The 12,003-nt window shown below is 55.4% G+C and overlaps 1 protein-coding gene across 1 annotated transcript in view; it reads left to right on the top strand.

Moving 5' to 3' along the window:
- The window catches only part of LOC139406691 (enolase-phosphatase E1-like), a 40,319-nt gene that overhangs the window by 14,354 nt on the left and 13,962 nt on the right, over positions 1-12,003 (top strand). The window contains exons 11-16 of the mRNA XM_071149647.1: positions 445-642; positions 1,592-1,789; positions 2,718-2,993; positions 6,711-6,908; positions 9,791-9,871; positions 10,217-10,414. Of these exons, the coding sequence (XP_071005748.1) occupies positions 445-642; positions 1,592-1,789; positions 2,718-2,993; positions 6,711-6,908; positions 9,791-9,871; positions 10,217-10,414 (1,149 nt within the window). The remainder of the gene's footprint in view (positions 1-444; positions 643-1,591; positions 1,790-2,717; positions 2,994-6,710; positions 6,909-9,790; positions 9,872-10,216; positions 10,415-12,003) is intronic.

Genomic DNA, 12,003 nt, shown 5'->3' with positions numbered 1-12,003 from the left:
AGCACAAGAGAAGAGAATGTCAGCACAAGAGAAGAGAATGTCAGCACAAGACAAGAGGAGATCGCGCAGAGGACACAGGTAGGTAACGGACAACGGCTCACCCCTCGGAATGAGGGGCAGGCCGACACTGCACAAGTCAGCACAAGAGAAGAGAATGTCAGCACAAGAGAAGAGAATATCAGCACAAGACAAGAGGAGATCTCGCAGAGGACACAGGTAGGTAACGGACAACGGCTCACCCCTCGGACTTAGGGGCAGGATGACATTGCACAAGTCAGCACAAGAGAAGAGGAGATTGCGCAGAGGACACGGGTAGGTAACGGACAACGGCTCACCCCTCGGAATGAGGGGCAGGCTGACACTGCACAAGTCAGCACAAGAGAAGAGGAGATCGCGCAGAGGACACAGGTAGGTGACGGACAACGACTCACCCCTCGGACTTAGGGGCAGGCTGACACCGCACAAATCAGCACAAGAGAAGAGAATGTCAGCACAAGAGAAGAGGAGATCGCTCAGAGGACACGGGTATGTAACGGACAACGGCTCACACCTCAGAATGAGGGGCAGGCCTACACTGCACAAGTCAGCACAAGAGAAGAGAATGTCAGTACAAGACAAGAGGAGATCGCGCAGAGGACACAGGTAGGTAGGACAATGGCTCACCCCTCGGACTGAGGGGCAGGCCGACACTGCACAAGTCAGCACAAGAGAAGAGAATGTCAGCACAAGACAAGAGGAAATCGCGCAGAGGACACGGGTAGGTAACGGACCACGGCTCACCCCTCGGACTGAGGGGCAGGCTGACACTGCACAAGTCAGCACAAGAGAAGAGAATGTCAGCACAAGAGAAGAGAATGTCAGCACAAGACAAGAGGAGATCGCGCAGAGGACACAGGTAGGTAACGGACAACGGCTCACCCCTCGGACTGAGGGGCAGGCTGACATTGCACAAGTCAGCACAAGAGAAGAGGAGATCGCGCAGAGGACACAGGTCAGTGACGGACAACGGCTCACCCCTCGGACTTAGGGGCAGGCCGACACCGCACAAATCAGCACAAGAGAAGAGAATGTCAGCACAAGACAAGAGGAGATCGCGCAGAGGACACAGGTAGGTAACGGACAACGGCTCACCCCTCGGACTGAGGGCCAGGCCGACATTGCACAAGTCAGCACAAGAGAAGAGGAGATCGCGCAGAGGACACAGGTAGGTGAAGGACAACGGCTCACCCCTCGGAATGAGGGGCAGGCCGACACTGCACAAGTCAGCACAAGAGAAGAGAATGTCAGCACAAGAGAAGAGGAGATCGCTCAGAGGACACGGGTATGTAACGGACAACGGCTCACACCTCAGAATGAGGGGCAGGCCTACACTGCACAAGTCAGCACAAGAGAAGAGAATGTCAGCACAAGAGAAGAGAATGTCAGCACAAGACAAGAGGAGATCGCGCAGAGGACACAGGTAGGTAACGGACAACGGCTCACCCCTCGGACTGAGGGGCAGGCCGACACTGCACAAGTCAGCACAAGAGAAGAGGAGATCGCGCAGAGGACACAGGTAGGTGACGGACAACGGCTCACCCCTCGGACTTAGGGGCAGGCCGACACCGCACAAATCAGCACAAGAGAAGAGAATGTCAGCACAAGAGAAGAGGAGATCGCTCAGAGGACACGGGTATGTAACGGACAACGGCTCACACCTCAGAATGAGGGGCAGGCCTACACTGCACAAGTCAGCACAAGAGAAGAGAATGTCAGCACAAGAGAAGAGGAGATCGCGCAGAGGACACAGGTAGGTAACGGACAACGGCTCACCCCTCGGACTGAGGGGCAGGCTGACATTGCACAAGTCAGCACAAGAGAAGAGAATGTCAGTACAAGACAAGAGGAGATCGCGCAGAGGACACAGGTAGGTAGGACAATGGCTCACCCCTCGGACTGAGGGGCAGGCCGACACTGCACAAGTCAGCACAAGAGAAGAGAATGTCAGCACAAGACAAGAGGAAATCGCGCAGAGGACACGGGTAGGTAACGGACCACGGCTCACCCCTCGGACTGAGGGGCAGGCTGACACTGCACAAGTCAGCACAAGAGAAGAGAATGTCAGCACAAGAGAAGAGAATGTCAGCACAAGACAAGAGGAGATCGCGCAGAGGACACAGGTAGGTAACGGACAACGGCTCACCCCTCGGACTGAGGGGCAGGCTGACATTGCACAAGTCAGCACAAGAGAAGAGGAGATCGCGCAGAGGACACAGGTCAGTGACGGACAACGGCTCACCCCTCGGACTTAGGGGCAGGCCGACACCGCACAAATCAGCACAAGAGAAGAGAATGTCAGCACAAGACAAGAGGAGATCGCGCAGAGGACACAGGTAGGTAACGGACAACGGCTCACCCCTCGGACTGAGGGGCAGGCTGACATTGCACAAGTCAGCACAAGAGAAGAGGAGATAGCGCAGAGGACACAGGTAGGTGACGGACAACGGCTCACCCCTCGGACTTAGGGGCAGGCCGACACCGCACAAATCAGCACAAGAGAAGAGAATGTCAGCACAAGACAAGAGGAGATCGCGCAGAGGACACAGGTAGGTAACGGACAACGGCTCACCCCTCGGACTGAGGGGCAGGCCGACATTGCACAAGTCAGCACAAGAGAAGAGGAGATCGCGCAGAGGACACAGGTAGGTGAAGGACAACGGCTCACCCCTCGGACTTAGGGGCAGGCCGACACCGCACAAATCAGCACAAGAGAAGAGAATGTCAGCACAAGAAAAGAGGAGATCGCTCAGAGGACACGGGTACGTAACGGACAACGGCTCACCTCTCAGAATGAGGGGCAGGCCGACAATGCACAAGTCAGCACAAGAGAAGAGAATGTCAGCACAAGAGAAGAGGAGATCGCGCAGAAGACACGGGTAGGGAACGGACAACGGCTCACCCCTCGGACTGAGGGGCAGGCTGACATTGCACAATTCAGCACAAGAGAAGAGAATGTCAGTACAAGACAAGAGGAGATCGCGCAGAGGACACAGGTAGGTAACGGACAACGGCTCACCCCTCGGACTGAGGGGCAGGCTGACATTGCACAAGTCAGCACAAGAGAAGAGGAGATCGCGCAGAGGACACGGGTAGGTAACGGACAACAGCTCACCCCTCGGACTGAGGGGCAGGCTGACACTGCACAAGTAAGCACAAGAGAAGAGGAGATAGCGCAGAGGACACAAAGGCTCACCCCTCGGACTGAGGGGCAGGCTGACACTGCACAAGTCAGCACAAGAGAAGAGAATGTAAGCACAAGAGAAGAGAATGTCAGCACAAGACAAGAGGAGATCGCGCAGAGGACACAGGTAGGTAACGGACAACGGCTCACCCCTCAGACTGAGGGGCAGGCCGACACCGCACAAATCAGCACAAGAGAAGAGAATGTCAGCACAAGAGAAGAGGAGATCGCGCAGAGGACACGGGTACGTAATGGACAACGGCTCACCTCTCAGAATGAGGGGCAGGCCGACACTGCACAAGTCAGCACAAGAGAAGAGAATGTCAGCACAAGAGAAGAGGAGATCGCGCAGAGGACACGGGTAGGTAACGGACAACGGCTCACACCTCGGACTGAGGGGCAGGCTGACATTGCACAAGTCAGCACAAGAGAAGAGAATGTCAGTACAAGACAAGAGGAGATCGCGCAGAGGACACAGGTAGGTAACGGACAACGGCTCACCCCTCGGACTGAGGGGCAGGCTGACATTGCACAAGTCAGCACAAGAGAAGAGGAGATCGCGCAGAGGACACGGGTAGGTAACGGACAACAGCTCACCCCTCGGACTGAGGGGCAGGCTGACACTGCACAAGTAAGCACAAGAGAAGAGGAGATAGCGCAGAGGACACAAAGGCTCACCCCTCGGACTGAGGGGCAGGCTGACACTGCACAAGTCAGCACAAGAGAAGAGAATGTAAGCACAAGAGAAGAGAATGTCAGCACAAGACAAGAGGAGATCGCGCAGAGGACACAGGTAGGTAACGGACAACGGCTCACCCCTCAGACTGAGGGGCAGGCCGACACCGCACAAATCAGCACAAGAGAAGAGAATGTCAGCACAAGAGAAGAGGAGATCGCGCAGAGGACACGGGTATGTAACGGACAACGGCTCACCCCTCGGACTTAGGGGCAGGCTGACATTGCACAAGTCAGCACAAGAGAAGAGGAGATCGCGCAGAGGACACAAGTAGGTGACGGACAACGGCTCACCCCTCAGACTGAGGGGCAGGCCGACACCGCACAAATCAGCACAAGAGAAGAGAATGTCAGCACAAGAGAAGAGGAGATCGCGCAGAGGACACGGGTATGTAACGGACAACGACTCACCCCTCAGACTGAGGGGCAGGCCGACACTGCACAAGTAAGCACAAGAGAAGAGAATGTCAACACAAGAGAAGAGAATATCAGCACAAGACAAGAGGACATCGCACAGAGGACACAGGTAGGTAACGGAAAATGGCTCACCCCTCGGACTGAGGGGCAGGCTGACATTGCACAAGTCAGCACAAGAGAAGAGGAGATCGCGCAGAGGACACTGGTAGGTAACGGACAACGGCTCACCCTTCGGACTGAGGGGCAGGCCGACACTGCACAAGTCAGCACAAGAGAAGAGAATGTCAGCACAAGAGAAGAGAATATCAGCACAAGACAAGAGGAGATCGCGCAGAGGACACAGGTAGGTAACAGACAACGGCTCACCCCTCGGACTGAGGGGCAGGCCGACACTGCACAAGTCAGCACAAGAGAAGAGGAGATAGCGCAGAGGACACAAAGGCTCACCCCTCGGACTGAGGGGCAGGCTGACACTGCACAAGTCAGCACAAGAGAAGAGAATGTAAGCACAAGAGAAGAGAATGTCAGCACAAGACAAGAGGAGATCGCGCAGAGGACACAGGTAGGTAACGGACAACGGCTCACCCCTCAGACTGAGGGGCAGGCCGACACCGCACAAATCAGCACAAGAGAAGAGAATGTCAGCACAAGAGAAGAGGAGATCGCGCAGAGGACACGGGTATGTAACGGACAACGGCTCACCCCTCAGACTGAGGGGCAGGCCGACACTGCACAAGTCAGCACAAGAGAAGAGAATGTCAACACAAGAGAAGAGAATATCAGCACAAGACAAGAGGAGATCGCGCAGAGGACACTGGTAGGTAACGGAAAACGGCTCACCCCTCGGACTGAGGGGCAGGCTGACATTGCACAAGTCAGCACAAGAGAAGAGGAGATCGCGCAGAGGACACAGGTAGGTAACAGACAACGGCTCACCCCTCGGACTGAGGGGCAGGCCGACACTGCACAAGTCAGCACAAGAGAAGAGGAGATCGCGCAGAGGACACAAAGGCTCACCCATCGGACTGTGGGGCAGGCTGACACTGCACAAGTCAGCACAAGAGAAGAGAATGTCAGCACCAGAGAAGAGAATATCAGCACAAGACAAGAGGAGATTGCGCAGAGGACACAGGTAGGTAACGGACAACGGCTCACCCCTCGGACTGAGAGGCAGGCTGACATGGCACAAGTCAGCACAAGAGAAGAGAATGTCAGCACAAGAGAAGAGAATATCAGCACAAGACAAGAGGAGATTGCGCAGAGGACACAGGTAGGTAACGGAAAACGGCTCACCCCTCGGACTGAGGGGTAGGCTGACATTGCACAAGTCAGCACAAGAGAAGAGGAGATTGCGCAGAGGACACTGATAGGTAACGGACAACGGCTCACCCCTCGGACTGAGGGGCAGGCCGACACTGCACAAGTCAGCACAAGAGAAGAGGAGATCGCGCAGAGGACACTGGTAGGTAACGGACAACGGCTCACCCTTCGGACTGAGGGGCAGGCCGACACTGCACAAGTCAGCACAAGAGAAGAGAATGTCAGCACCAGAGAAGAGAATATCAGCACAAGACAAGAGGAGATTGCGCAGAGGACACAGGTAGGTAACGGACAACGGCTTACCCCTCGGACTGAGAGGCAGGCTGACATGGCACAAGTCAGCACAAGAGAAGAGAATGTCAGCACAAGAGAAGAGAATATCAGCACAAGACAAGAGGAGATCGCGCAGAGGACACAGGTAGGTAACGGAAAACGGCTCACCCCTCGGACTGAGGGGTAGGCTGACATTGCACAAGTCAGCACAAGAGAAGAGGAGATTGCGCAGAGGACACTGATAGGTAACGGACAACGGCTCACCCCTCGGACTGAGGGGCAGGCCGACACTGCACAAGTCAGCACAAGAGAAGAGAATGTCAGCACAAGAGAAGAGAATATCAGCACAAGACAAGAGGAGATCGCGCAGAGGACACAGGTAGGTAACGGACAACGGCTCACCACTCGGACTGAGAGGCAGGCTGACATGGCACAAGTCAGCACAAGAGAAGAGGAGATCGCGCACAGGACACTGGTAGGTAACGGACAACGGCTCACCCCTCGGACTGAGGGGCAGGCCGACACTGCACAAGTCAGCACAAGAGAAGAGAATGTCAGCACAAGAGAAGAGAATATCAGCACAAGACAAGAGGAGATCGCGCAGAGGACACGGGTAGGTACTGGACAACGGCTCACCCCTCGGACTGAGGGGCAGGCCGACATTGCACAAGTCAGCACAAGAGAAGAGGAGATCGCGCAGAGGACACAGGTAGGTGACGGACAACGGCTCACCCCTCGGACTTAGGGGCAGGTCGACACCGCACCAATCAGCACAAGAGAAGAGAATGTCAGCACAAGAGAAGAGGAGATCGCTCAGAGGACACGGGTATGTAACGGACAACGGCTCACACCTCAGAATGAGGGGCAGGCCTACACTGCACAAGTCAGCACAAGAGAAGAGAATGTCAGCACAAGAGAAGAGGAGATCGCGCAGAGGACACAGGTAGGTAACGGACAACGGCTCACCCCTCGGACTGAGGGGCAGGCTGACATTGCACAAGTCAGCACAAGAGAAGAGAATGTCAGTACAAGACAAGAGGAGATCGCGCAGAGGACACAGGTAGGTAGGACAATGGCTCACCCCTCGGACTGAGGGGCAGGCTGACACTGCACAAGTCAGCACAAGAGAAGAGAATGTCAGCACAAGAGAAGAGAATGTCAGCACATGACAAGAGGAGATCGCACAGAGGACACAGGTAGGTAACGGACAACGGCTCACCCCTCGGACTGAGGGGCAGGCTGACATTGCACAAATCAGCACAAGAGAATGTCAGCACAAGAGAAGAGGAGATCGCTCAGAGGACACGGGTATGTAACGGACAACGGCTCACCCCTCAGACTGAGGGGCAGGCCGACACTGCACAAGTCAGCACAAGAGAAGAGAATGTCAACACAAGAGAAGAGAATATCAGCACAAGACAAGAGGAGATCGCGCAGAGGACACAGGTAGGTAACGGAAAACGGCTCACCCCTCGGACTGAGGGGTAGGCTGACATTGCACAAGTCAGCACAAGAGAAGAGGAGATCGTGCAGAGGACACTGGTAGGTAACGGACAACGGCTCACCCCTCGGACTGAGGGGCAGGCCGACACTGCACAAGTCAGCACAAGAGAAGAGAATGTCAGCACCAGAGAAGAGAATATCAGCACAAGACAAGAGGAGATTGCGCAGAGGACACAGGTAGGTAACGGACAACGGCTCACCCCTCGGACTGAGAGGCAGGCTGACATGGCACAAGTCAGCACAAGAGAAGAGAATGTCAGCACAAGAGAAGAGAATATCAGCACAAGACAAGAGGAGATCGCGCAGAGGACACAGGTAGGTAACGGAAAACGTCTCACCCCTCGGACTGAGGGGCAGGCTGACATTGCACAAGTCAGCACAAGAGAAGAGGAGATCGCGCAGAGGACACTGGTAGGTAACGGACAACGGCTCACCCCTCGGACTGAGGAGCAGGCCGACACTGCACAAGTCAGCACAAGAGAAGAGAATGTCAGCACAAGAGAAGAGAATATCAGCACAAGACAAGAGGAGATCGCGCAGAGGACACAGGTAGGTAACGGACAACGGCTCACCACTCGGACTGAGAGGCAGGCTGACATGGCACAAGTCAGCACAAGAGAAGTGGAGATCGCGCACAGGACACTGGTAGATAACGGACAGCGGCTCACCCCTCGGACTGAGGGGCAGGCCGACACTGCACCAGTCAGCACAAGAGAAGAGAATATCAGCACAAGACAAGAGGAGATCGCGCAGAGGACACGGGTAGGTACTGGACAACGGCTCACCCCTATGACTGAGGGGCAGGCCGACATTGCACAAGTCAGCACAAGAGAAGAGGAGATCGCGCAGAGGACACAGGTAGGTGACGGACAACGTCTCAACCCTCGGACTTAGGGGCAGGCCGACACCGCACAAATCAGCACAAGAGAAGAGAATGTCAGCACAAGAGAAGAGGAGATCGCGCAGAGGACACAGGTAGGTAACGGACAACGGCTCACCCCTCGGACTGAGGGGCAGGCTGACATTGCACAAGTCAGCACAAGATAAGAGAATGTCAGTACAAGACAAGAGGAGATCGCGCAGAGGACACAGGTAGGTAGGACAATGGCTCACCCCTCGGACTGAGAGGCAGGCCGACACTGCACAAGTCAGCACAAGAGAAGAGAATGTCAGCACAAGACAAGAGGAAATCGCGCAGAGGACACGGGTAGGTAACGGACCACGGCTCACCCCTCGGACTGAGGGGCAGGCTGACACTGCACAAGTCAGCACAAGAGAAGAGAATGTCAGCACAAGAGAAGAGAATGTCAGCACAAGACAAGAGGAGATTGCGCAGAGGACACAGGTAGGTAACGGACAACGGCTCAAACCCTCGGACTGAGGGCCAGGCTGACATTGCACAAGTCAGCACAAGAGAAGAGGAGATCGCGCAGAAGGCTGACATGGCACAAGTCAGCACAAGAGAAGTGGAGATCGCGCACAGGACACTGGTAGGTAACGGACAGCGGCTCACCCCTCGGACTGAGGGGCAGGCCGACACTGCACCAGTCAGCACAAGAGAAGAGAATATCAGCACAAGACAAGAGGAGATCGCGCAGAGGACACGGGTAGGTACTGGACAACGGCTCACCCCTATGACTGAGGGGCAGGCCGACATTGCACAAGTCAGCACAAGAGAAGAGGAGATCGCGCAGAGGACACAGGTAGGTGACGGACAACGTCTCAACCCTCGGACTTAGGGGCAGGCCGACACCGCACAAATCAGCACAAGAGAAGAGAATGTCAGCACAAGAGAAGAGGAGATCGCGCAGAGGACACAGGTAGGTAACGGACAACGGCTCACCCCTCGGACTGAGGGGCAGGCTGACATTGCACAAGTCAGCACAAGAGAAGAGAATGTCAGTACAAGACAAGAGGAGATCGCGCAGAGGACACAGGTAGGTAGGACAATGGCTCACCCCTCGGACTGAGGTGCAGGCCGACACTGCACAAGTCAGCACAAGAGAAGAGAATGTCAGCACAAGACAAGAGGAAATCGCGCAGAGGACACGGGTAGGTAACGGACCACGGCTCACCCCTCGGACTGAGGGGCAGGCTGACACTGCACAAGTCAGCACAAGAGAAGAGAATGTCAGCACAAGAGAAGAGAATGTCAGCACAAGACAAGAGGAGATCGCGCAGAGGACACAGGTAGGTAACGGACAACGGCTCACCCCTCGGACTGAGGGGCAGGCTGACATTGCACAAGTCAGCACAAGAGAAGAGGAGATCGCGCAGAGGACACAGGTCAGTGACGGACAACGGCTCACCCCTCGGACTTAGGGGCAGTCCGACACCGCACAAATCAGCACAAGAGAAGAGAATGTCAGCACAAGACAGAAGGAGATCGCGCAGAGGACACAGGTAGGTAACGGACAACGGCTCACCCCTCGGACTGAGGGGCAGGCTGACATTGCACAAGTCAGCACAAGAGAAGAGGAGATAACGCAGAGGACACAGGTAGGTGACGGACAACGGCTCACCCCTCGGACTTAGGGGCAGGCCGACACCGCACAAATCAGCACAAGAGAAGAGAATGTCAGCACAAGACAAGAGGAGATCGCGCAGAGGACACAGGTAGGTAACGGACAACGGCTCACACCTCGGACTGAGGGGCAGGCCGACATTGCACAAGTCAGCACAAGAGAAGAGGAGATCGCGCAGAGGACACGGTTAGGTGAAGGACAACGGCTCACCCCTCGGACTTAGGGGCAGGCCGACACCGCACAAATCAGCACAAGAGAAGAGAATGTCAGCACAAGAGAAGAGGAGATCGCTCAGAGGACACGGGTATGTAACGGACAACGGCTCACACCTCAGAATGAGGGGCAGGCCTACACTGCACAAGTCAGCACAAGAGAAGAGAATGTCAGCACAAGAGAAGAGGAGATCGCGCAGAGGACACAGGTAGGTAACGGACAACGGCTCACCCCTCGGACTGAGGGGCAGGCTGACATTGCACAAGTCAGCACAAGAGAAGAGAATGTCAGTACAAGACAAGAGGAGATCGCGCAGAGGACACAGGTAGGTAGGACAATGGCTCACCCCTCGGACTGAGGGGCAGGCTGACACTGCACAAGTCAGCACAAGAGAAGAGAATGTCAGCACAAGAGAAGAGAATGTCAGCACATGACAAGAGGAGATCGCACAGAGGACACAGGTAGGTAACGGACAACGGCTCACCCCTCGGACTGAGGGGCAGGCTGACATTGCACAAATCAGCACAAGAGAATGTCAGCACAAGAGAAGAGGAGATCGCTCAGAGGACACGGGTATGTAACGGACAACGGACAACGGCTCACCCCTCGGACTGAGAGGCAGGCTGACATGGCACAAGTCAGCACAAGAGAAGAGAATGTCAGCACAAGAGAAGAGAATATCAGCACAAGACAAGAGGAGATCGCGCAGAGGACACAGGTAGGTAACGGAAAACGGCTCACCCCTCGGACTGAGGGGCAGGCTGACATTGCACAAGTCAGCATAAGAGAAGAGGAGATCGCGCAGAGGACACTGGTAGGTAACGGACAACGGCTCACCCCTCGGACTGAGGGGCAGGCCGACACTGCACAAGTCAGCACAAGAGAAGAGAATGTCAGCACAAGAGAAGAGAATATCAGCACAAGACAAGAGGAGATCGCGCAGAGGACACAGGTAGGTAACGGACAACGGCTCACCACTCGGACTGAGAGGCAGGCTGACATGGCACAAGTCAGCACAAGAGAAGAGGAGATCGCGCACAGGACACTGGTAGGTAACGGACAACGGCTCACCCCTCGGACAGAGGGGCAGGCCGACACTGCACCAGTCAGCACAAGAGAAGAGAATGTCAGCACAAGATAAGAGAATATCAGCACACGAGAAGAGGAGATCGCGCAGAGGACTCGGGTTGGTAACGGACAACGGCTCACCCCTCGGAGTGAGGGGCAGGCCGACACTGCACAAGTCAGCACAAGAGAAGAGAATGTCAGCACAAGAGAAGAGGAGATCGCGCAGAGGACACGGTAGGTAACGGACAACGGCTCACCCCTCGGACTGAGGGGCTGGCCGACACTGCACAAGTCAGCACAAGAGAAGAGAATGTCAGCACAAGAGAAGAGAATATCAGCACTAGACAAGAGGAGATCGCGCAGAGGACACAGGTAGGTAACAGACAACGGCTCACCCTCGGACTGAGGGGCAGGCTGACATTGCCCAAGTCAGCACAAGAGAAGAGGAGATCGCGCAGAGGACACTGGTAGGTAACGGACAACGGCTCACCCCTCGGACTGAGGTGCAGGCCGACACTGCACAAGTCAGCACAAGAGAAGAGAATGTCAGCACAAGAGAAGAGAATATCAGCAATAGACAAGAGGAGATTGCGCAGAGGACACAGGTAGGTAACGGACAACGGCTCACCCCTCAGACTGAGGAGCAGGCTGACATTGCTCAAGTCAGCACAAGAGAAGAGAAGATCGCGCAGAGGACACAAAGGCTCACCCCTCGGACTGAGGGGCAGG

This window comes from Oncorhynchus clarkii, chromosome 1, assembly GCF_045791955.1.
Source record: "Oncorhynchus clarkii lewisi isolate Uvic-CL-2024 chromosome 1, UVic_Ocla_1.0, whole genome shotgun sequence".
NCBI classification, from domain to species: domain Eukaryota; kingdom Metazoa; phylum Chordata; class Actinopteri; order Salmoniformes; family Salmonidae; genus Oncorhynchus; species Oncorhynchus clarkii.
This window is presented reverse-complemented; position numbering and strand designations above follow the sequence as displayed.